This window comes from Periophthalmus magnuspinnatus, chromosome 9 (genome assembly GCF_009829125.3).
Source record: "Periophthalmus magnuspinnatus isolate fPerMag1 chromosome 9, fPerMag1.2.pri, whole genome shotgun sequence".
NCBI classification, from domain to species: Eukaryota; Metazoa; Chordata; class Actinopteri; order Gobiiformes; family Gobiidae; genus Periophthalmus; species Periophthalmus magnuspinnatus.
In genome coordinates, this window is record NC_047134.1 from 13,355,969 (window position 1) to 13,380,547 (window position 24,579).

At 40.5% G+C, this 24,579-nt stretch overlaps 5 protein-coding genes across 5 annotated transcripts; 2 read left to right on the forward strand and 3 right to left on the reverse strand.

The window, feature by feature from the left end:
- The first annotated feature begins 36 nt into the window (after nucleotides 1-36).
- On the forward strand, nucleotides 37-2,215 carry akr1a1a (aldo-keto reductase family 1, member A1a (aldehyde reductase)). Its single transcript, XM_055224140.1, has 9 exons — nucleotides 37-96; nucleotides 144-687; nucleotides 765-884; nucleotides 978-1,129; nucleotides 1,241-1,436; nucleotides 1,517-1,566; nucleotides 1,635-1,784; nucleotides 1,853-2,012; nucleotides 2,099-2,215. The coding sequence occupies exons 2-9, from the start codon at nucleotides 607-609 to the stop codon at nucleotides 2,162-2,164; spliced, it is 975 nt and encodes a 324-aa protein (XP_055080115.1). The 5' UTR covers nucleotides 37-96; nucleotides 144-606; the 3' UTR covers nucleotides 2,165-2,215.
- A 99-nt stretch (nucleotides 2,216-2,314) lies between these two features.
- Nucleotides 2,315-8,720, reverse strand: vcp (valosin containing protein). The gene is made up of 17 exons (XM_033973302.2): nucleotides 8,570-8,720; nucleotides 7,266-7,377; nucleotides 7,020-7,192; nucleotides 6,807-6,949; nucleotides 6,608-6,738; nucleotides 6,393-6,524; nucleotides 6,219-6,321; nucleotides 5,970-6,103; nucleotides 5,488-5,623; nucleotides 5,299-5,411; nucleotides 5,006-5,170; nucleotides 4,801-4,923; nucleotides 4,493-4,705; nucleotides 4,102-4,410; nucleotides 3,080-3,235; nucleotides 2,858-3,012; nucleotides 2,315-2,717 (listed from the first exon to the last, which is right to left on the reverse strand). Exons 1-17 carry the CDS (start codon nucleotides 8,584-8,586, stop codon nucleotides 2,612-2,614), a joined length of 2,421 nt encoding a protein of 806 aa, XP_033829193.1. The 5' UTR covers nucleotides 8,587-8,720; the 3' UTR covers nucleotides 2,315-2,611.
- Nucleotides 8,721-9,511: 791 nt separating this feature from the next.
- fancg (FA complementation group G) lies at nucleotides 9,512-14,248 on the reverse strand. Its single transcript, XM_033972852.2, has 14 exons — nucleotides 14,101-14,248; nucleotides 13,919-14,009; nucleotides 13,680-13,805; nucleotides 13,437-13,618; nucleotides 13,237-13,360; nucleotides 13,026-13,156; nucleotides 12,808-12,954; nucleotides 12,579-12,739; nucleotides 12,410-12,482; nucleotides 12,008-12,318; nucleotides 11,901-11,941; nucleotides 11,640-11,813; nucleotides 11,352-11,466; nucleotides 9,512-9,741 (listed from the first exon to the last, which is right to left on the reverse strand). Exons 1-14 carry the CDS (start codon nucleotides 14,167-14,169, stop codon nucleotides 9,633-9,635), a joined length of 1,854 nt encoding a protein of 617 aa, XP_033828743.1. The 5' UTR covers nucleotides 14,170-14,248; the 3' UTR covers nucleotides 9,512-9,632.
- A 2,053-nt stretch (nucleotides 14,249-16,301) lies between these two features.
- On the forward strand, nucleotides 16,302-19,616 carry LOC117376254 (neurofilament medium polypeptide-like). Its single transcript, XM_033972667.2, has 4 exons — nucleotides 16,302-17,133; nucleotides 17,810-18,009; nucleotides 18,097-18,221; nucleotides 18,296-19,616. Exons 1-4 carry the CDS (start codon nucleotides 16,383-16,385, stop codon nucleotides 19,068-19,070), a joined length of 1,851 nt encoding a protein of 616 aa, XP_033828558.1. The 5' UTR covers nucleotides 16,302-16,382; the 3' UTR covers nucleotides 19,071-19,616.
- Nucleotides 19,617-19,795: 179 nt separating this feature from the next.
- thoc5 (THO complex 5) lies at nucleotides 19,796-24,339 on the reverse strand. Its single transcript, XM_033972666.2, is given in 20 exon segments — nucleotides 19,796-19,956; nucleotides 20,032-20,222; nucleotides 20,299-20,376; nucleotides 20,378-20,430; nucleotides 20,433-20,684; nucleotides 20,752-20,863; nucleotides 20,937-21,033; nucleotides 21,096-21,197; nucleotides 21,270-21,378; nucleotides 22,071-22,170; nucleotides 22,336-22,379; nucleotides 22,459-22,536; nucleotides 22,622-22,754; nucleotides 22,935-23,049; nucleotides 23,126-23,272; nucleotides 23,360-23,457; nucleotides 23,550-23,663; nucleotides 23,755-23,898; nucleotides 24,004-24,108; nucleotides 24,285-24,339. Coding segments are annotated over 19 exon segments (2,127 nt in total). The 5' UTR covers nucleotides 24,100-24,108; nucleotides 24,285-24,339; the 3' UTR covers nucleotides 19,796-19,892.
- Nucleotides 24,340-24,579: the final 240 nt, after the last annotated feature.

Here is a 24,579-nt window from a genome sequence, read left to right on the forward strand (position 1 = left end):
AGAACAACCTTTGACCCTGTCTTGTATTTGCTCTCAGCTGTGCACTGGTCTATGCACTGAAGCCATTCAACATTTGGGCTGACCCATATTCTTAAAGTAAATTACTGCTTGCAATTGTACTTTTTTATTGACTTTGAATGCAGGTTGAGCAGACAATCTGGGGACACTTCAGGTGAGAAAATATTTGTTCAAGTTTGCTGTGTGTTTCACATGATACCAAAGGGATCTTCAGAGATGCTGCAGTAACACCTCACTGTGACTAATGCCATATAACTGCATCAGCTATTTCTAGCAATAAGGCTCGGTTCACACAGGGTTTAGATTTCCTCTGAGGCTAAAGAATCAGTGCAGTGCTTTGCTATAACAAAGGCAGCTCTCCAAAAGTTGTCTCACTCTTGACATTCATCATTTACTGCATTGTCGTTACAGGAGGCAGCTTGGAGCTTCATTTTGTGCCCTCTTGACCCCATGTCCTGTTAATAAATTTATGTTCAAGAGTGAATCAGTTACAGAGTTTGGGGACTTAGTCATGATGACTGTGCCAGCTCTTTAAGAGGCTGAGCTTCAAAATGTTATAGTTAATGTTGTCACCACACAAGCTGGACCATGAGTGGCTTTGTATTGCTGTCTACGGGACACCAGATGCCCATGGTTGGACTAGGCACCTGGAAGAGCGCTCCAGGAGAGGTACCAAATAGCCTGCTGTAAGAACATTGTTTACTGATAATTATGCATTTGAGAGCTTTGTTTTTTCTCTGCACCAGGTGAAACAGGCAGTGCTTACAGCCTTGGACTGTGGGTATAGACATATCGACTGTGCTGCTGCATACGGCAATGAACAGGAGGTAGGGGAGGCTCTGGCTCTCTGGATTGGTCCAGATAAGGTAGGACTGCTCAATATAGTCTTTAAAATCAAAACTTCAAACTGGTTGTTTTAATAGGATATACAAGTTAGTTTACCTTTTGTATTTATTTAGGTGCTTCACCGTGAGGAGATCTTTGTGACATCTAAACTGTGGAATACAAAGCATGAGCCAGAGGATGTGGAGGCGGCCTGCAAGATCACTCTAAATGACCTGGGTCTCTCCTATTTGGACTTGTACCTCATGCACTGGCCAATGGCCTTCCAGTGAGCAGCCACTCTACAGGGACTTTGTCCCCCCCTGTTGGTCACAGCGGGACAAAACAAGTTTGTTTCGAAATGTTTTTAAGCACATATCCATATATCTGTTTATTTCAGGCGAGGTAAAGAGCTGATTCCACGGCGTGACGATGGAAGTGTGTGTTATTCTGACACACACTACAGGGAGACCTGGAAGGCCATGGAGAGCTTAGTGGATAAGGGACTGGTCAAGGCTATAGGGCTGTCCAACTTCAATGCCAGGCAGATCGATGACATTTTCAGCATAGCCAAGTATAAACCGGTAGTTAACCAGGTAGAAACTAAATAAATAATACACAGTGATCTTAAACATAATGATCTTAAAGTATTTTAAGAGTGTAATAATCTCCATAGGTGGAGGTCCATCCTTACCTGTCTCAACAAGCGCTTATATCTCATTGTCGGTCAGTATTTTTCTTAGCCCGGTAGTTAGTTGCCACCAAAATAATTTGGCCATGTAATTCTGCCATAGATCACTGGGGGTCCGTGTGACCGCCTACAGCCCTCTGGGTAGTGGGGACAGGCCTTGGGCTTCTCCAGATGAACCAACCTTATTGGAGGATTCCAGACTGAGGGCTATTGCTTTGAGATATGGGAAATCTTCTGCACAAATTATTCTCAGGTAAATAAGAGGTCCAACTTGAGCTGTTAAAGTAGATCTAATAACACAGACCCATCTTTCCTCCTCAGGTGGCACATTCAAAGAGGAGTGACGTGTATCCCCAAAAGTGTGACACCATTAAGGATCCAACAAAACCTGCAGGTGTTTGACTTTACCCTGTCACAAGAAGACATGGCACTGATTTACTCCTTCAACCGCGATGAGCGATTCATTGTACCCACAACTGATGTAACTATGCCTTTATTTTCTAGCCAAATGTTATTAAATTAGCGTCAGTGTTGAATGTATCATAGTTATTTATTGTTTGTTTACAGAGAGGGGGGAAGAGAGTTTGGAGAGATGCAGAGCATCCCCACTTTCCCTTTCATGATTCTTACTAAGTCATAAAGTGCAGATACTTGTTTCTTACAATAAAGTACAGTAAAAACACATTTTATGAATTTTTATTTTTCAACAACATAACCTTGACAAATTTTGTAATACATTAAATGCTACTGTTTATTTAAAAAAAGAGGAAGTCATTAGCAATATGTATATTTTCTTTCTTATAGTCTAGCATAGAATCCCATCACTAAAAGCCATTCATGATGGTTGGAAATGGTGAGAATGAGGCCACTTTATAACCCCCCATTGAAAAATCTGGAGTCTTAATAACTCGAACCCACCCACAACAAAACCAGGGCAAACCAAGTGGCTACATGCTTTCTCCAGGGGAAATTATACAAAAAGAAACACATGAAAGAAGCACAAAGTCCTAAAAATGTGGAATCTGTTGAGAATTTGTACAAGTGCGATCCCAGGACTGACCACAGAGGGGCAGTGAACATTTATCCATAAAGATCATCATCATTATCTTCATTGTACACAGGGCCACTGCCAGAACCTCCTGAGCCATGGGTTGGACCACTGCCACCTGCAGCACTGGATGGGAACCTGAAATAAAAAAATACAAAAAATACAAAAATAAAACGACTTTATTAAACCAAATGTTGGTAGCAATGTTTGTTACAGCATTATAAAAGAGCATACAATGTTTACCATTGTACAAAGAAAAGATGAATAGACTCATTTACCTGAAGCTGCCAAAGCCACGGCTTTGCTGTAGTGTCTGAGCAAACATCTCATATTTGCGAATGTCATTGTCACTGACAGAGCGCCGAGCAAATCGCATCGCCTCTTCAAAGTGGTCCTTCCTGATTTCTGGCACAGGATCATCCTCTTCCACTTCCTACAAAACACAACATTTGAATGAACATGCAACAGCTGTGAGATGTGCATTATATTGAAGTACCAACCATGGCTGAGGGATTGGTCTGCCTTTCCCTTTCTCTGCGGATCTCATTTTCTATACTTTCTCTGATCGCCAACTTGCATGCCCTTTGGCAGATTTCTGTAAGATCAGCTCCAGAAAAACCATTGGTCATCTTTGCCAAGAAGTCCAAGTCCACATCCTGAAAATAGAAGCCGAAAGTTTTTAGTTTTTAAAAGACATGCTTTTCCACATCTTTAGGAAAACATACACCAATATTGTGGGTTATATAGTAACCCACAAAACATACACTAATATTGTGGGTTACAATGAATGACTAACCATTTTAGATCATTTTAAAGTAAACATATCCATTTCTATAAAAAAAAAAAAAAAAAAAAGCATAAGTGACAATAGCCCTAAATGTACGTTCAGACGGATTTCAGCCTGCTCAGATGCGGAGTGCCAGGTTGTTTGTACAGACACTCGCTTTCCCACCCAGCGGCTCTGTGTGCAGCCGCCACATATGTCAAGGGAGTACACGTATAAAGCGCCATACACTTCACACTTTTGTTTGCATTACAGTGAGGCCTTTTGTTGAAAATCAAATTAAAAGTCAATGTCTTTATTGATGCATTTCTCAGTTAGTCGAGTAGAGCCAGCATAGATACGCCATCAACCTACGCTCCCTGCATGGCACATGAAATCACTCTTCAGTTCAAATGCAAAATACAGCAGTAGCACAAACATGCATGTACTGCACAGAGCAGGAAACACCCAGAGATCACCCAGGTGCGCTGTCTGTAAAAGGCACATTTTTTGTGATCTTTTTTAAGTACAGAATTGTGGGTAGAGACAGGGGGTAGGTGAAAACAGTTTTTAGTATTCACACATTGAATGCAGGATTACTCAAACCTGTATGAATCAAACTAAAACTCTGGGGTAAGCTCTGCGTAAGAGACCACCATTATAACGCTGAGTAAAATCAACTTTAAAAAAGCATCACATCATTTAACGCACATAAATTCACATTTGACCATATCAAGTGTGAGACATTCCTGTAGGTACCTTGCTGATGGGACTCTTGCGAAGATTGGCCTTGAGAATGCTCATCCTGCTCTTCTCATCGGGCAGTGGGATATAGATGAGCTGATCCAGACGCCCAGGTCTCAGGATGGCTGGGTCAATGATGTCTGGTCTGTTTGTGGCTCCAATGATGAAGACATTCTTTTTGCTAGACATCCCGTCCATCTCAGTGAGTATCTGGTTGATGACACGGTCAGCTGCTCCACCACCGTCTCCCACATTACCACCACGAGCCTTCGCTATGGAGTCCAGCTCATCAAAGAAGAGCACACATGGTGCTGCCTGGCGAGCCTGTGGATCGAGATCAAACATTAGACCAGGTTTTAATGTTGAAAGCAAAGCCTTGAATACAATAAACATTTGTAGAACTTGCCTTGTCAAAGATCTCCCTGACATTAGCCTCAGACTCTCCAAACCACATAGTGAGGAGCTCTGGTCCTTTGATGGAGATAAAGTTTGCCTGGCACTCATTAGCAATGGCTTTTGCCAAAAGAGTTTTACCACAACCAGGAGGTCCATAGAAAAGCACACCCTTGGATGGAGTCATGCCAAACTTGAGGAATTTATCTGGGTGTTCCACTGGATACTAAATGTGAAAGAATATTTAAGTCAGAATAAATAACTCCATAGTTTGCCTTTTATTCAGAAACATTTACAGATATATGCAAGTGATATTCTTACTTGCACCAACTCCTGCAACTCCCTCTTCACATCTTCCAGACCACCAATATCATCCCAGGTGATGTTGGGCACCTCCACAACAGTCTCTCTCAGCGCAGATGGATTGCTCTGGCTCAGGGCCCACTGCAGCAAAAAAAAATAAAAACTTATTTTAATTGAGGATGGTTGTGGTTTTATGGTGGTTTGTTGGGTTTGACAATTTTACCTTGAAGTCATCCATAGTCACAGCGAGAGAGTTCATGACTTCTGCGTCAATCGTCTCATCCTCAAGGTCAATCAGGTCCATTTTCTTTCGGATGGCCTGCAATGCAGCCTCAGAGCATAGAGCAGCCAGGTCAGCACCAACATGGCCATGGGTTTCATTGGCTACCTATAAATGAAAATCAGTCAATGGTACCACTTTTTTTGCTTAAGATCCCATGCACAAAGTCAAATTACAGGTAGTAATGTGTTCAAAAGGTGCTGCTGTAAAAAAAAAAAAAAAAAAAGTGAGCAAACCTGCTCCAAGTCCACATCGTCAGCCAGCTTCATGTTCTTTGTGTGAATCTGCAGGATTTCCAACCTGCCAGTAGCATCAGGGATGCCAATGTCAACTTCTCTGTCAAAACGACCTAAGAGAAAGCAGGCTATCAAAAAAAGGCTCTACACAACTACAGTAGTCTCATGAAAGCATTTTAGGCAAGTTACCAAATCTTCTCAGGGCTGGGTCAATGCTGTTAGGTCTGTTTGTGGCAGCCATAACGATGACGTGAGCCCTCTGTTTCAGTCCATCCATTAAAGTCAGCAGTTGAGAAACAATTCGTCTCTCCACCTCCCCATGAGTCTGCAAACAAGTTGTAATTAATGTTACACTATGAAGTGGGGGTTGCTGCCTCTTTAGTAATGATTTCATCAGTAACACTTTGGTCTGCCATTTTCATTGATTGCTGGTCATTCATAAATTAGAGCTCAGTCAATTTATTGCTGAATCTGCGGTTTCATTACTTAATCCTATATCTAAATAAACTGTGCCTTGGATGCTGTGAGACAAACAAGTTGACTCTGAAAACCCCGTAACATCTTAGCAGAACATAAATATTGTTCTAATAATAAGTTCTATTAAATTATTGCAAACTATCAATGACATTGTCTATTTGGAGAAAGCAGCAAAAAGTCAACTCCCCACTGACCTTCTCCCTCTTTGGAGCGATGGCATCCAGTTCATCAATGAAGATTATGGCAGGTGCATTTTTCTCTGCTTCCTCAAAGGCTTTTCTCAAGTTACTTTCACTTTCACCAGCAAGTTTGCTCATGATCTCAGGACCTTCACAAAAATAGACATACTTTAGCAAGATGAAATGACATCAATTCTGACTTACCATAACCCACAAAGAGTAGCAAAATATAATTATGTTTAAACATAAAAAAATATATTTCACCATTGATGAGGAAAAAGAAGGCCCCAGTCTCATTGGCCACAGCTCGGGCAATCAAAGTCTTTCCTGTTCCGGGTGGTCCATAAAGCAAGATTCCGCGAGGAGGCTGAAAATATAACCCATTTCATATACATTCTTTGCTAGCAATGTTGAGGTTTATACTAGAATGGTAATTACCTTAACACCAATGGCCTTAAACAGTGCAGGGTGTCTAAGAGGCAGCTCTACCATCTCTTTGATTTGTGCCAACTGCTTCCTCACACCTCCAATGTCATCATAACCAACCTCATTCAGGGACTCTTCCTCATCCTGAGTAAGAAAAAAATAAATAAATACAGTTTTAAACAAAGATTTTCTAATTTGTCAATTCACTCAATGCAACTTCTACACACCTCTCTCCTGATTGGTTCTCCCTCACAGTGAATGACAGTATCAGGGGCAACAATGCAATATGGGGAAGGGTCAGTTTCCACAACTTTGAACTCCACAGCACGCATACCCCCTCTGACCAAGAAGATGTCACCTTCACGTGTACCAAAAGATGTTATTATACAGAAACTTCAAAATTAGCTATGGTACTTTTTAACAAACCTTTGCGAATTGGTCTGTAAGCCTCAAGGAAGTATGGCTTGAGGTAAACCTCAAACAGGTTTCCAGTAATTCCTTCTACAGTGTCATCAATGGGGAGAACATGGATCCGCTTGCCATACTTCACATCAGGACATGGCTGAATGCTGAAAAGGTATTGTGCTTTATAAACACCACACCATGAACATTGACATCTTGGAAAAAGTGTGCCTTTACCTGATGACATCCCCCAATCGAACCCGCAGGTTGTTACGGACTACCCTATTCATGCGGACCTTTTCATCAGAGCAGGTGTCATCGGAAAGAACAATGCAAACAGTCTCCCGTCTCTTCTTCCCCTTCATCAGTACTGTGTCCCCGCGGAAAAGCTGCAGCTCATCCATTTTTGTCTAATCATAGATCAAATCTTTTGATTATTATCAGTTTTGCTAAATATTAAAATAGGAGAAAAAAAGTTTGTACCTGAGAAAGGGAGACTACACTGTTGTCTTCATTGATGGATTCATCAACAATCAGTCTGTTGGGTCTGTTCTTCTGTTTGAGAATAGCAGTAGCTAAATCATCACTTTTAGATCTACAAAAAGAGGGAAAAGCTTTAATTATACAAGTGATACATTTTACAAGCTCAGTTAGCTCTATAATTTATAAAGCATATTGCAGTCACTCATTTTAAGCATCCTTTGTTGATCGAAATTAATATGTTAATTATAGCAATTCACAAAACGTTTAATATTTGTTGAAAGGGGAAATGAGATGTGTGTAATGAACAGTGTTTGTCCCTACATTATTTATTCTGTATAGGAACACTATTAAAAATGTAACATGCTAGCAGGGGAGACAACTCATTTTACAGTCACGTGTACCGCAGTTATCAAACATGTAAAATAAACATTTACTGAGAATAAAATACAAAGCCTACAAACCGTTTGTGCGAGAAGTACCTAGAATACCACGGACGCTGCTCGTTTAGTTACTCTTTCATTTCATTAGCATGCTAACGTTAGCGTACCGGCTAAGTGAACGGACCCAGATGACACAGCAAAAGAAAAAAACTTTTAGAGTAGCGTCGGATGGAAATACTTGTGGTTTAACGTGGCTATGGGACTCAATTTAAACGTAAAGAAACATTGATACTTGGGTCATTAAATACAACTTATGGATGGTGGTTTGTGGCATTTACAAACCAATTGTGTACAGGTAGCCTCGGACTGTACTGTACTGAAGCTACGTTACCTAGTATCCACACGTTAGCCAGCAATACCGGCTAGTTAGCTTTAATAAGAAAATAACCAGTCATCTGGATATTATCGATGAGCTTATACGAAGCAAATTGCGTTTTGTTTTTTTTTTACAGTTCACATTCACATAGTGATAGAGGATTGTTTGCCATTAGTTAGGCCTGAGCATTAAGATGCTGATGGCTTTGGCCTTGGTTAGGTTGCTAAGCTCATGTTAGCATCGACACGATAGCAGTGACTGGGCTTTGTCAAAGGCTGTCAGATACAGAGCTACCCCAGGGCCGACCAGTGACCAGCCAGCTGATGACAATGGCAAAACTGCCAACTTAATAATCAACTGCAACCACTCAGAGTCCGCTCATCAAGATGTAAAAGAGTCTTTCAACAACCCGAAAAAGTGCGGAGGCTGACACTGACCCCATTAGCTGCATTGCTAAAATAGCGTAACACGTACTCATGATAGCCATTTAAATAACATTTAGTTGTTGTTAACTACAGGAAATAGCATTAAAATAAAACAATACTTACTCCCCTCCCGAAGCCATGTCGTCCACTTGATTTTACTGACAATAAATACGATGTTCTAACTAAAAGATGCAGCGGCTTAATCTGTTATGTTCGTAGTCTGTGAATTCAGACGAAAGAGCATCAGTTTCCGTGCTTTTCTGTAGTTATAGCACGAGCTGGAGTCACACTCGATTCTCATTGGACAATCTTCTGTCAGTCTGCATTGTGATTGGCCAGAGTCTTCACATTGCGTTTTTCAGCCAATGAGTCACATTTCTCTCTCACGTCGCTGGGATAAGTCATGATTTTTTTTAGCCAGTCTCGAAGCAGTGCAGAGAATCTATTTGCATAAACATTATTATTGGCCATTTTACCCTGTCAACAAACTGCAACCATCCAATTGGGGTGCACCGCGTTGACGTTCCTGTTTTTTGTTAACTTTGACAAGGCATAATCTCGTCAGATCTCAGAAGATAAGCGAGGCCGGGCCTGGTTAGTTTTTGGATGGGAGACGGCTGGGAATTTCAGGTGCCCCCGAGGGGCGCCAGTTTCAAAATCTGCCACTGTGTCCTCAGGCAAGGCACTTCACCCACATTTCCTCGTGTGAAAGTGGTGTGTGCAAGTAGATTGGTAGTGGTCAGAGAGGCCAATGGCACGGATGGGCAGCAAGGTTGGCAGCCTCGCTTCCATCAGTCTGCCTAAGGGCAGCTGTGGCTACAATAGGCTTAGTAAGGAGTGAATAAATAATGCACTGTAAAACATCAAAAAAGCACAATAAAAATCAGATGTATTATTATTAATAGTAAAAAGCAGTTTTGTAGTTTTGTACACACTAAGTCACAAGTGTACTCATGGTTTTCATCTTAATGTTATCAGAGACATTTTGAGGTCTTCAAAAGCATAGACTGTATATAATACTGTGAAACCCATCAATACATATGACTACTATGTTGGGATTTTGAAGAAATTATCTATTATTGTTATAAAAATGATTTATTACCAATCTCTACAAATCTAGAGAATTAATTGAATTTGATCGTTCAGCAAACAAAATATACACATTAATAGGACAGTAGTAGAAATGTTATCCATTTATGTCTTCTTCAAATCCAAGATCTTCAATTCTTTGTTGAAGCTCCACGGGGTTCAACATATGATCGGTTGGAGGTTCCATTAAATATACACAAACACCTCTACAGAAAAAAAGAAAAAGCACAGTACAGTAACACAATCACCAGTAAAGAGATCAGTCAAGTTCAAGTCAATAATTCTCACATAATAACACATTAACCCTTGTACCTTGTTGAGGGAAATTTGTGTATCTGAGAGTACATTTATGGTGATGACTTTGGCTGTGGTTATTTGATTGCCATGAAAATTCACACAGGTGTGTGTTTTACAGGTTTTTAGACATATGTGAATTTCATCCCGATCGGACCAATTTTGGCAACGTGAGAAGTTCTGTAGACACTGCACCTTTAAAAATAGGCAAAAACAAAAAATAAATCAATCTTCCCACTAATTTTCACTCATAACACAGTGACTTTGATATAGTTAAAAATTATTTATTCTTTTTTTTTTTTTTTTTTTTTTTTTTTACATATAATTTGAATTTACTGTATGTGGTATTGGGCATAAAGTTGCATCTAAAGGGTTAATTATTTATGGTAATGTATGAAATCAATATGTCAATGGTCAGAGAACCCCTTCAGGAGAAAAAAAACATTTAAAAAAATAATCTTTTATGGAGGTTTAAAAAACGAAATACTGTACATGATTAGTACAAAACACTCGAAGTATAATTTTCAAATTCACTTTGCATAAAAACAAAAAATGCCCCAAAGTCCAGCCCCACACTGAATATCCACACTGATCACAGTCACCGTAAAAAAAATAAATATTCAAAATATTCAAAATGACTATATGATGTATATAACAAAAGCGGTCAAGGGGTCCTTTTTGGTAGCTTACCAAGTCAATATGTCATTTTGAAGCGAACCCCTTCACAAAACCAAAATAACATTTTCCATATTCCCACTGAGCATCTACACTGATAGGCAAGTCACACTGATCAGAGAGTTAAAAAAAAAGTTCTGCAATGGAATTATCAGCTTTTTTTGTGTGTTCTGTGCTTTTTTCCCCATCCTTTCTGTGTTTGAGCATGGAGCTGGGCGGAGACTCTGGCACCACCTCCACACACCTGCCTCTGATCAAGCAATCAAGCCTTCACCTGCGAATACTAAAGGACTGAGGACGTGACACTCTGGGCCAGATCATCTTGTTACCATCCAGTATTTTTTTGTCATCTCCCAGTATTTCTACAGGTCATCCTTTATGTTATGTTCCAGTTTATTCATCCATGTATCCACCGTGATCCCACTCCTTGGAGACTATCTGCATCTCCGTCTCCAACCAGCTCTCCATGTCCAGTACGAACACCCCAGCCTCTGACCCTGCGACCCATGACCTGCTCCAAGACTACTGCCTACGACACCGCCCTCAACTGTCTGCTCTGTCTACCTTCATTCACATTCCTGTATATGCAAATAAACTGAACTGTTTCCCGAGTCTGTATCTTTGGTCCCTCCATCAGTCTTTACGACAAAACTCAATATGTAATTTTAAAGACCCCCTCTGAGAATATTTGACGATTTCATGGCAGTTTAAAAACACAACTTGTATGAAACACTCCCAGTGTACTAATTTTTTCAACAAGGCACAAGGGTTAAGTATGTTATTTTCTTAATATATTTTGTTTTGGGTTTTTTTGCTATTCTACTGAGAAGGCAAAATGTGTTCATACTCGTTGGGAGATTCTGAGGTAAAGCCCCATGTCTTTTTCCAGCAGCTGGCAGCTTCCTGTCTCCGTTTCAGTCTCCACAGTACTTCCCCACACCATAACCCAGCACCTAGACATTCTGTGACAGCATGCATGCAATAGCAAATACAATTTAAGTAAAAATAAATTTGGCTAAATATTTCAAACTAACACTGGATCATAAAAAATTATTTTCTCCACGCATATGTCTACATACAATATCCAAAGCAAAAATAGATCAGTCTATTCAATATCATAATGCATTAACTGTACCTGGGAATGCATTCAAACTGAGATGAAGGTCTCTAAGAGCTTCTTTCAATCGATCAGTCTGAGTAAAACAGATCCCTCGGCCAGCCAATGAAAATGCTTTTAGCCTCTGGAGTGTGAATAATTTTGACCCCCCTTTGTCAACCATGTCTGTGCTGGGGATCTGTGGCTGGCATCCTGTGGTAGGGATAGTGAATCAACTGGAGGATGTATGAAGCATCAACTAGGACAAAGAGGTTTAACTTTTTGATATAAAATTCTTACCTTTCATTTTAAAGCGCACTCTTAAAAGCAGATCTAAACACCTGTAAGAAAAAAAATCAATAAAAAAATCTATTATTGAATTTAAAAAAAAGAAAAACCTAACAAACCTTGTATAATGGGTTGTAGCTTGTTTCCAGTCCTTTAAAAATATGTAGCAGTGACCCTTGAGGAGATTAGCCGCCCCAGTGCAGAGGATCATAGCCCCTTTGTCATCTTGGTCAACAACAGGATCACTGGGCTCGGTCCCCACACTCAACTCCTCCAAAACCAATCTTTGTGGTAGCAGATCTAGTGTTGTCCCAACAACTTCATCACACAGTGCAATGCAATCGGCGAGTCGCTGGACCATAAGCATAGCAGCACCAGCCTCAAGGTAAAGCTCAGTCACACGCGGAAGAAAAGGAACCTCCATATTAATCTTAAAAATATAAAATATTAATTAATGTTTTAATTAAAAACAGTACCGGTACTTGGAAACTTTTTGATGACCCATAATCATAACAACTTACATGATGTGGAATAGGTTCATCTGTGTGAAGAATAGCAAATAAGTCCAGATAATGCTCCACGCCCTCTGATACCCTGAAATAATAGTACCCAACAAAAATCTGTTTGTAATTAAGACTGCAGATATTTAGGTTTCTGACAGAAAACAACATTCTACACTGCACTTCTCACCTTCCATGGCAGACACATTGTAAAGCCAAACTGTGAAGGACTGTCAGAGGAGAGGGAACTTCCAAGATATTCTTCAAAGACAAGTTGGTGAGGAGTAACTCAGAGGAGATAAGCAGACCATCTCCTGTGAAACACTCTGAGCTGTGTGTCAAGTTTAAAATCTGCAGCACAGCAAAACCATAGAATTACAATATGCACATATAAACAATATTAGAAATTACACACTTACAGAATGCAGTAACTCAAGAGCTTGGATCTCAGCTTGTTTATTTCCTAGTTGCCTGTAGATGAGCATGCTCTGGTACAGCGCACTGACGCAGTGACCGTCTGTTTCCAGTGCTCTCCGGAAACAGGTCAATGCCATCTGAGGACGTTTCTGGTGACAAACACATTTGAGCATTAATTAAAAGGTCTCAATTACATTAATACATATAGTGCCTTAAGTACCATTTGGAGAAAGCAAGAACCCAACAGAAGGTGTGTGTAGGCCACTACACCTCTGGGAGCAGTGTACGAGGTGGCTTTCTCTATATCACTCAAAGCCTCTAAATATTGACCATCCTTGAATCTTTCTGCACCTAAAACAGAATATACTTAAACCAAGTTAAATGGATGCAAGAATGAGAAAACCTGCTTCAAAAGAATTAATAATGCTTACCTTTCCCAATTAAGGTGCAGACATGTAATAACTCAATAAGCTCTTTTGGCTCCAAAACCAAAAGCAAAGACTCAGACAGCTCTCCTTTTTTGTTTTTGTTTGAGATGAACAATGATATCTCTTTCTGCATAACATGAAGCAGAGGACAATAGAGTATATACTGTGGATGCATTCAAGAAGGCTGGATTACTTTAAAATACCTCAGTTTCACAGATAATATGGTATTTCTGTGTGGCTAGCCATATTGCCCACTGCAAACAGAACAGCTGTCCAATGCCATGCTCCAAATCTGTATGCTTTATGGCTTCTTCTAAAGCCTTTCTCCAAAATAAAAGATAATCAGAGCTCTCAGGGGTAGGTCTACATCCTGATATCTGGAGAACTGGTAATACAAATGTTTTAGTTAAGGAAAGTTATGAAAGTATATTGAAATATACACATACCTTTATCCATGACATTTGTAATGAGCAGCTCCACCTTAGAAAACTCAGACATAGCGATACAAAATACACTAGCATTGTACAACACTGTCAGCTCCAATTGAGTGACACCTGCAAGAAGTGGAGCTCCTGTGTGGGGAAATGGTACACATTTTAAGGGCACTGATTAATAAATACAATACTGTACAACAATAGTACAACAAACAACAGCTCAACAAACATTAGTAATTTTAAAAAACGACCTTGTATTTTACTCAAAAGTTTGTTAAACTCCAAAGAAAAGCATCTCAGATTTGACTCTCTCTGGTCTTTTCTCAGGACATTTTCATCTGTCTGCATAATCATAATGACAACACAAATTATATTACATGAATCCAACTACTACAGCCAAAGTGATTTCTTTTTTTACTCAGTCCGAGCCCACCTTCCATTTAGTTACAAGATCGTTGTTTTCCTGTATCCATTTCTCTAGCAAAGGCGTCGCTTTGTACATTTTGACGAATTTAATTGTATTTTTGTTAACTTTTGACTTTCCCTCAAAATCAACAGGAAGTGACTACTTACTCACTCTCTTTACTGCCCGTCTGTGCGCCTCTGTTGTCCTCTGGTGGACAAAGCAGGCAATTACAGCAAACCTTTACGCACAGCATCTCTAGAGAGAGACAAAACATTAAGACAAATAACTAAATGAAAGAAATTAATTATTAATTTCACAATTGCAATAGGCTTAAAACAACGTACGGACACATGATGTTTTATCAAATAAATTGATACCACGTTAAAATTTACTAATAACAACATGGACAAAGACTTAATTCATATTGAGCAAATAGTTTAGCAAATAAGATTCAGGCTTAGTAACTACTAAATTAACACCTCAACCTAACCTTAAGCCCTTAATTAAGTAGTTACTCTTTCTCATTCTCAATAAACTAGGCCTACATGTTCAGCAGGAATTAATTCATGCTTTAGTGTTGATGCTTTACTTAGGCCTTTAAAATGTAGTCATTATAAAGTGTTTGATAAGGCTTGATATTTATGCAGTGTCATTCTTTGATGTGTCAGGACGTGTGCCATTTTCCAGTCCTTCATCTCAATGTTTCCCCATCTCTCATCTAAAGCCACACAGCTGTTTTCTGTTTGGGTCCTTATAAACAGTATCAAGAAGTGTCAAGAACTTTCACTGTACAGGATAGTTAACAAAGATAGCTATTAATCTATTAGTTTAACATGCTGTTGTATAGACTTTTTATTTTTCAATTAATGATCAGTTAATTTCTTTCAGGGCACTACAGGTGCACGGGGTAGGTTTTCAGTTAGATTCTGTTATCTGTTGTTTCTATGGAGATGTAAATGCTTTGCCTGAAGTGATCAACACTGTGGATCAAATTGATCTATCTTGCATTCAATGCATTACAGGGGTGTTTATAGCTAAAAATAGATCGAAAAACATCGCCTCTCCACAGATCTGACCAGTCCCTTGACGTGGCGGCGTCACCTGCTGAAATAGGCAAGTAAAATGCCATACTGTGGAATATTCTAGAGAGGGCATTTTACTATGTTTTTACATTGCAAATAACATCTAATCACAATAAGCATCCTCCACCAGAAAGGTTAGTGTACTATTTTACATGTGCAATTTACACATTTCATAATTTTAGATTGCTGGTATATTTCAGACAAAGTAAGTAGGCTAAGTAACAAAGCCTACCATCTGCAATAACCACCCAGGAAAAGACGTCCAAATCTGACCAATTGTAAAGTCATGCTTTTACATCTTGTTAATACTGTAGATACAATAATACAAGCAGTAATGCCAATATTGTGTTGTCATATGTATTATGTACGATGTGTGTAGCTATCATAGTCACAGTGAAGGTCACACTGGGGGCTCATGTCGTCCTCTGGCTGTCACAGAGTAGACAACACTGAAGGAGCTGATGCAGGGAAATGCAGAGCTGACTGAAGTTCGACAGATCTCTGGATAGACGTTTCTGTAAGGTTTGCAGAACAAACCCATTGACCTCAGGTGCTGTGCTATTCCTGTTCAGACATGCTTTGTCATCACTGTGGCTCAAACGGATCATCAATACAGTCTATTGGAACATATTTGGCAGTACATCCTCTGACATTTCTTTTCTACCACAAAACAGTAAAAGTGGGAAAAGGAAGGAGGGTGAGGAAGAGAGAATGAGGGAGGGATGGAGAACTGAGGAATAAAGAGGGGAAGGGAAAGAGAGGGAGAGATTGTCAGTGGCCTCAGGGGAGTTTGTGTGGATCTGCAAACTCACACTGCAGTGGCTCTAAGCATCAGCAGAACAAGAACACCCACACACTGTTTGCGCTGATTTCAGGTATCTTAATAAAAGTAGGAAATAATATAAATAATAAGAAATGTTGAAGACAGACTATTCACTAACTAATCACTTACTTCATATAGGTGTCTTTTAGTCTATAAAGAAATGTCACGGTATATATATTAGCCTAACATGTATGCTTATCTGATGTGAATATCCAAAAACAATTTGGAATGATTTATTTTAGGTTTATTTACAGAAGTAGATCGTTTCTGGCCAAACTTTTCCTGAGGTAAACGGCGCCTTTAAGTGGACAGCTCCCGGTGCTGACTCGTGAGTTTTGACCTCCTGCTATAAAAGCTGCGCGCTCCCTTTCTTTCTGCAGTTAGTTCTCTGCAGATCTCTCAACATGAGTTTCACGATGGAGAATCACTACTTTAGCCCGAGCTCTTTCCGCAAGGCTCGCCCTACCTCAGTGTCCTCTAGTGGGTTTCATTCGCAACGCCGCCGCCTCACGTACAGCCAGCCGCCCTCGGTGGACAGTGTGGACGCTTTCAATGGAGACATGACCCGGAGAAGCGAGAAAGAAATCCTGCAGGCGCTTAACGACCGCTTTGCAGGATACATAGACAAGGTGCGCAGCTTGGAGATGCACAATCGCAATCTAGAAGCTGAGGCCGCGGCACTGCGTCAGAGCCAGACCGGGCGCGCCACTGTGGGTGACCACTACGAGCGAGAGCTGGGGGACCTCCGGGCACTGCTACAGCAGCTCTGCGGCGAGAATACCCGCGCCGTGCTGGAGCAGGACCACCTGGAGGAGGATATCCAGCACGTGCGCTCTAGGCTTGAAGATGAAGCGCGGAACCGTGAAGAGCTCGAGGCTGCCGCGCGTGCCATGAAGAAGTACGCAGAGGAATGCAGTCTTGCGCGCCTAGAACTTGACAAGAAGCTTCGTGCGCTTGAAGAAGAGTCGGCTTTTTTGAAGAAGAATCATGAGGAAGAAGTTGAAGAACTCCTGGCTCAGATTCAAGGCGCGCATGTGAGCTTTGACGTGCCAGATGAGCTCAAGACGGACGTTACCACCGCACTGCGAGAGATCCGCGCACAGCTGGACAATCATGCGACCAACAGTGCCATGCACACAGAAGAATGGTTTAAAGGTGAGCACTGAATTATGAGTTTGGCCAAATCCCTCAGTCCACTGCACTTCTTGGTGCTAAACGTTTAACGACAAAGCTTGCCCCTCTCAGGGTTTTATATTTGTTGGCAATGGCACAATTTACTTTCAATGAGATAGTTGTGCTCTTTTTTACTAATTGCAATCACTTTGATTTATATGGATTGACAAAACATAGAACACCTTAAGATGTTTGTGTGACCCACTGAGCACGTTATGCTTGGGCAAGGTCGTGAGGCAGGCAAGGACTTGTGAGCCAAGAATATTTGCATCCCTATGTGCATAGATATAGTAAGCAACCTGTGTCTAAATCACTGAAGGTGTTTCCTAGACAGGGCAGCCATATACCTTCAGTGATTGTTACGTATGCAGTGAGCCTATAAGTCTCAGAGGAATGACCTTTATGAATGATCAGCTGAGGGGCCCATTTGTGCCTGCCAGAGGAGTGCGCTGAGTCAGACTGGCACATAGTGTCAAGGTTAAACCCATGAAGGTATAATAAAATCTTATTATAGATCCATGGTTAAACCACATTGTGACCGTCTGTGGTTCAAGTCATTTAGAAAGACAGGGCCCACTTTGGTGCACACACCTAATATTAATGCTTGGATCTGGATTGTGGTGAGTCACAATGCATACCTGCTTTGTATTTGTTATAGTGCGAATGGAACACCTGTCCGAGGCTGCTCGGTCTAACCAGGGTGCAATACGTGCGACGCAGGAAGAGATAGCAGACTACCGGCGTCAACTACAGAGTCGCACTATTGAGCTGGAGACTCTACGTGGGACCAAAGAATCCCTGGAGAGGCAGCGTATGGAGAGTGAAGACAGGCACCAACGTGAGCTCAACTCACTGCAGGCAAGACCTTTACACTATATTAGGTTTATGTACATAATAATAACAACACAATCTAACAAACTAATCTAACCCGTTCATGTGCTGTAGGAGACCATCAATCAGTTGGACCGTGAGCTGCAGAGCACAAAATGGGAGATGGCCAGCCAGCTGAAAGATTACCAAGAACTGTTGAATGTGAAGATGGCTCTGGATATTGAGATTGCTGCTTACAGGTTGAATCTTTAACTGCAGAAAAAAACAAAAAATATTAATTGCACTCTGTCTAATGGTCTTTTTTTATCACCAGAAAATTACTTGAAGGAGAGGAAACCCGCTTTTCTTCTGGGCCATATACGTATCCGGAGGGTAGATTCTTAGGGTTCTTCAAAGTGAAAGGAGAGGAAATCTCTGATAGAGTGATTGTGGAAGAGCAGACAGATGAGACTCAGGTTACTGAGGTGACAGAAGAAGCAGATGAAGAAGATGAGGAAAACACCAAAGAAGAAGATGATGAAGATGAAACCAAAGATGAGGAAGATCAGGATGAAAAGGAAGCTGAAAGTGACAAGGAAAATGACAATGAGAAGCAAGAAGATGATACAAAATTCCCTGCTGAAAAAAATCCTGAATCTCCACAAAAATCCCCGTTGCCCAAATCACCGGCAAAATCTCCGGCAGTGAAGTCCCCTTCTGCAGATGAACCAAAGCCTGAATCAGAGAAAGTAGCCTCCAAAGTCTCTCCAAATAAAGAGAAAAAAGATGATGAGAAACCTGTGAAGGAGGACAAAAAGACTAGCGAACAACCAGGCAAGGAAGAGAAGAAGTCTCAAGAGAAGGAAACTGACAGCAAAGCAGAGAAGGGGGACAATAAGAAAGAAGGCAAAGTCGAACCAACGCCTAAAAAAGATGAATCTGTGAAGCCCGCTGCACCTACCAAAGAGGATGCACAGAAATCAGCTAAACCAGAGCCTGAGAAGCCAGAACCAAAGAAAACACCAGAGAAGATGCCAGACCAGAAATCTGAAAAATCAGAAACCAAGAAAGAAGAGAAGAAAACAGAAGTAAAAAAAGGAAGAGAGTAAAGAAGCATCAAAGAATGAGAAAGCCAAATCCTCCAGCACAGTCAGCAAGAAGTAATAATGTAGAGAAGTGGTAATTTAGTGCAACAGGGTGAGACAAAGCAATGTATATAGCACAAGACTGACTATGGTTGTTTAGACAAGCAATAGACTTGAATTGATGGTCAGGGTTATGTATGCAATAGAAATGTGGCAAGTAATTCCCCGCTCCAGAGTATGGCCTTAGCACAGCCCCAAAGCTTTTGATGTGTGAATGAATGCAGAATGAAAGTAATGTAACTTCAATGTGAGAACTGCCCAAATAATGAACAAGTGCATTCTTACTGGGGCTTTAATGCATAGAGATGTCAAGCTAATGTAAGCTAAAGATTAAGATAAATGTATATTTAAACTATATTTAAAAACACTCACAGGAAAGACTTGAATTTGCTTAATGTGCACTTTAACGCAGCTTCTCCAGACTGGTGATGAGCTGCCACACATTTCTGATCTGCAATACTAGGATAAAGTACACTGTCAATAAACTGCTGGAATTATGCAATATGAAACAATAAAAGTGAAAAGATATAAAAGCTTTGATTTCATTTGCTCACAGCAGAACACACACTGAGCTAAAGTGCACTGCAATGCGGCTGAGGGGGGAGCTGCACACACCCTCTGTCACTTCCACACTCATGCACATATTCATAGAAAAAATGTAATAACCACAACTTAGGACATGACACAGGCGTTGTCAAAACTATTTATTCTCAGGTACAAAGACTTAAAAGTGGTACTTTCTATATGCTATTAATAACAAAGGTAAACATAGAAGTTATGCGAAGTTTAGCGATGGCTGAAGAAACCTTGAGGATGATTGTACTTGAATGGTTTCAGACGATTGGGGCCCCTGAAATGAAAAGTCAGCGAGTCTTCAGAAGCAGGAAATGCAGTATTCAATTGGAGCACACATTTCCTTTAGTACCTGACAGTCCGGAGGCACATCTTTTCACGTGGAAACTCTCTTGGCCCCTCCACACTATCATCTTGCCCCTCTGTCTCCAAATACACATCCAGACACATGCATAGGCGAGCCATCTGGTTGGTGAAGAGCTGATAACCCGGACGTGGGCCCTGCAGCTCATGTTTGAACATATTCACCTCACTTTCTATTGCCTGAAATGGGAATGGGACCATATTAAAATGTTAACTAAACAAAAGCGTAATAGTGATCTTAAAAGACCAGTCATACTCTTAGGTTATCATCAGTGCGTCCAGTGCGCTCTCCCTTCCAGCTGAGCGACAGAGAGAAGAGTGGGGGCAGTTTCTGGGTAGCGAGGACTCATCACCACAGCAGCATGGAGACGAGCAGTGCCCCTCTCACTATACCCATGAAGTACAGGTCAGTGTCTTTTGCCAAGCCAGCTTCAGTCACATGTTTATATAATGGAAGTTCCTGTATTACAATATCAGAATTATATTTAAGAACCAATTCAAGTCAAAGCCTAAAATCTCATGAGCCCTCTACATACCAAATAGTCCTTGGCAGGTAATTGTGGTCCAAACGAGCTAAACGAGTAATAATCTTTGCCGGAATGAGGTTCTGACACTCACTGGAAACTGGAATAATACTGTGTTCTGGGAGATAAAAACAAAATTATGATAAATGCAATTAATTATAAATGTGTGCGTTGTAAGATGTTACCTAAAGATGCAAACTGTTTTTGCAAAGCCAAGCGAGACTGGACCCGTGCCCTTAGAAGCTTCATGGTGGCTTCCATGTGGCTAGCACTCAATGAGCTGCCCACACACACACTCTGTCAACAAGAAGCGTACAACTGTTAATATACGTGTATAAATTAAATTAAGAATTTGATCAAAATCCCATACCTCTGAACCGTCACTGGGAAAGTGCAATCCACCTAGATTTTGCACCCACATATAGGGATGGCCCAGTTCATCAACATAGTCCACAAAAGAAACTATCCTAAAACAAAAGATTGTTATGAGAACTCTTGATTCTTCTTGATTATTTATCCAGATACTTACCCGACTTTGTCAAACTGGTAACGATTGGCTGGATTTGGCGTTTCTCCACCCTGGTCCCCAACATAGAGGCAGCTGAGTAGTGTGTCTGATCTCAGCAGCTCTCTGTTGAAAATAACTACTTTCAGTGATTTCTGAAAAAATAAGGTTTCAACAGAAAGAGACATAGACATGTACCCGGCACTGATGGCTGTGCTGAGGTCTATGGGAGTAGTAACCTTGGTTTTTACAGTCATTATATTTAAATTCATCAGGTAAAAAAAGTAAAGATGAAGGACACTGCCATCTGTGGAGACCAAAACACATAACACAGTAATAAAACATTCCATTACTTTAAATGATAGTAGCCTGCTCTGTATTGATTTAGGCAGTGAATGTCCCACTGGGAAGACTTCAGCTAGCAGAGCATTACACAGCAATAAGAGTGCAGCTGCCTGAGAGCAACACTCACTGGACACACAGGACATAATCAGACATGAACTATTGCCCTTTCCCAGTAGGAATGCAAAAGGCAATTTGTTAGTGAAACTATACAAGGCTCAATAATTGCTTTAACAATTGGACTAAACTGACTGCAATAGAAGCGGAATAAGATAAGACAGAGGCTAAGAAGTACAAACACAGGCAGAAGTTATAAAAAGACTTGGGTTAAAATGCTTTGTCTGCAAATTAACTGCTTGCGGACCACAACCCACCCTCTCCTCTTTTTACCCTTTTAGATAGAGTTACGCCTGCATTGCAGATCTTCTTGTAAACTGCCACTTTTTCCCTTAAGATGGAATGGTTGTAACTAGAAGGTCATGTTTATGGTCCCTTTACATATCCACTGAAGTGTCCAATTACCACATTACAATATTGTACTCATATGACAGGAACTACAACCCAAGCACACGCAGCTTCCTGTGATCAAATGTCAACAAAACGGAAAAAGACAGAACATGAAATTACAGCATCTTTGCAATGCCAGCAAAGTAGTACCTTTACACTTGAGATCGACACAAACAGAGAGAGGATGTCGTTTCAGCATCTCGCGTCTTTTCTCTTCTAGCTGACCACCGGTAGTGGCTCTTCTCCTCTTCTAAAAATGAATGAACAATAAGAATGGAAGTTAGAAAAATGGAACATAAAGAACCTAAAACACTACATTGACACACTAAAACACCTTCCAGCAATTTTTCCCAGAATATAACATCGTCTGACAATAAGCGGTCTAATAGGTTTACAAGTACAAAACTAGACTTACAGTTTTCTCCTGCTCCTCTTCTGCATCTGAATCACTTTCATCATCTAACAAAACACACAGATGTACATTTAGAAAAGAGATTAAAGATGGAATGTGTTGAAAGCAAGCTTGTGAAGAATATACCTTGAGAATCTTCTGGTGGCTTAGAAAGGGCTTTGGCCTCATCCACATCCCCATTGATGGACACAGAAAGGCTCTTATCTGAAAAGCAAAAAAATCCAATACAGTACCTGTTTAAAGCAGTTAGATTCTTCTGAAGTGTAATAATAATGCATGAAGAACACACCACAGGCTTGGCCATATGCATTGGCTTGGACAAAGAGGACATAGAGAGGTGGAGGCAGGTGCCGCGCAATCTCTGTTTGTTTCTGAGTCTGCTCAAAAGGCATTGACAGAAATTCCTGCACTGGGAGAGAGGCCTATGAAATGACCAAAAAAAAGAACACTTAAATTTATCCATGGACTCAACAAATATTGGTCTATATATTAGTAAGCTATAAAACAATCAAAGAATCAATGTATTATGTGTTAGTTAGAATAGTGACTTGGATGTTTTCAAATCAAATTGTTAAGCATAGCATCATAGCTTTATAAAAGACCTGCATAATGGCATTGAGTCCTGGTTGTAAGCTTGCCAGATGTTCCTTCTTCACTTCAATGCTCTTTTGAATCTTCTCCTTTGTGGTTAGTGATTCCTTGTATTTCTCTGCCAGTCTAGACAAAATAAAATCTTTCAGATCTTCACCAACCATGAAGTATCAAAGTATGAATCCATGTTGCTTTTCTATACCTTTTCCTTTGCTCCAGTTCCCAGTCTAAGCGTGCTAATGTGAGTTGATGCTGGTCATTATTTGTGAGGTGTGGCCTTGAAATTTCTGGTGGAGCCTCTTTGTAAAACACATCCTCAGTCACCAAATCAATCTCCTCATGTTTAGACCTATACAAACATATTCATTTCAATTGTTATATATTGTACATGAAATAAATATGAAAACACTTTAATTTGAGGCAACTCTTTTCTTACTTGAACTCTAAACACTTGCTTATCTCCTTCTGAAGATGCATAACTTCATAAAGGAGATTCTGCAACTGAAGGTGAAGGACATCTACTTTCTGTTTCGCCTGTAGAAAGAAACATTTAAAAAGAAAATAGCAAAATCTAGAATTACAACAAAGTCTGTGTTTACGTTTTACTGCTGCATTATAAACATTACCTCATGAGTCTGGTCTCTGCCTCGCTTAAGTCGCATGTGAGCAAGTCGATTCAGTTTCTTCAGGTTCATAAAGTGGATACAGCTTTGCATGCGTCTCTGTTCAACCTCAGAAGACTATAAGAGGAGATAATAAGTTTATAATTATGACCTCAAAATCAAGGTAGAGAAACAAATCAAAAGTATTATCACCATCTGCCTTACATACCCCTTCTTTGGCTCCATTGGCTTTCAGCTCTTGGATCTCTGCCATGAGTGTAGACAAGCTTTCACAAGATTCTTTGTACTGAGCGTAGTCCTGTTCAGGATCTCTACTATCCAGCTCCACCTCCTCATTATAAACACGAACATCCTAAACAACGATAAAGGATTTCGTCCATGTGTTTGGATCAACTGCTGGGTAAGAGAGTGCACAAATACACTTAATATGACACATTTGTGCATTACAAATACAAACCTGCTGCTCCCCTTCTGCACGTCCGCGTTTCGTTTCTGGTGTCCCCCCTTCACTGCGGACGACCTTAGATTTTCTCTTCTTTAAGTCTGAAGACATCTTGGCTTTCTACAGATTCGGGGAATGCATATATAATAATACAAACAGGCGTAATTCAATTCATTGCCTAGCTAGCTATGTAGCATCCATACATCTACACACTCGTAACTATCGCCAAAATGACCATAGCTGAAAAACATGAGGGATATCATTACTAATCGAAGATCTACAAGTATAACACTCACCCCTTAAAAGCTCATTAAAACATTTCTGGGACAATCGCAAACAGATTAGCAGTCAGTTAGCGCCGTGCACCGTGGTGGGCGGAAGTTCTAGAGTCAAAAGCCTCGTTCACTCGTCACGTGAGCGCGCGCCATCTACTGGACATTTGTTTTCAAAATAGTTTGGCACATTTCTAATTTTCTATCGTTTTACATATTTGGGGGGAATGTGAAAATTACTATATAGATATAGCATCATATATTCAAGATTGTTGCAATTGGAATTAAAGCTACACTCTACAAAATCCTTGCAATGTAA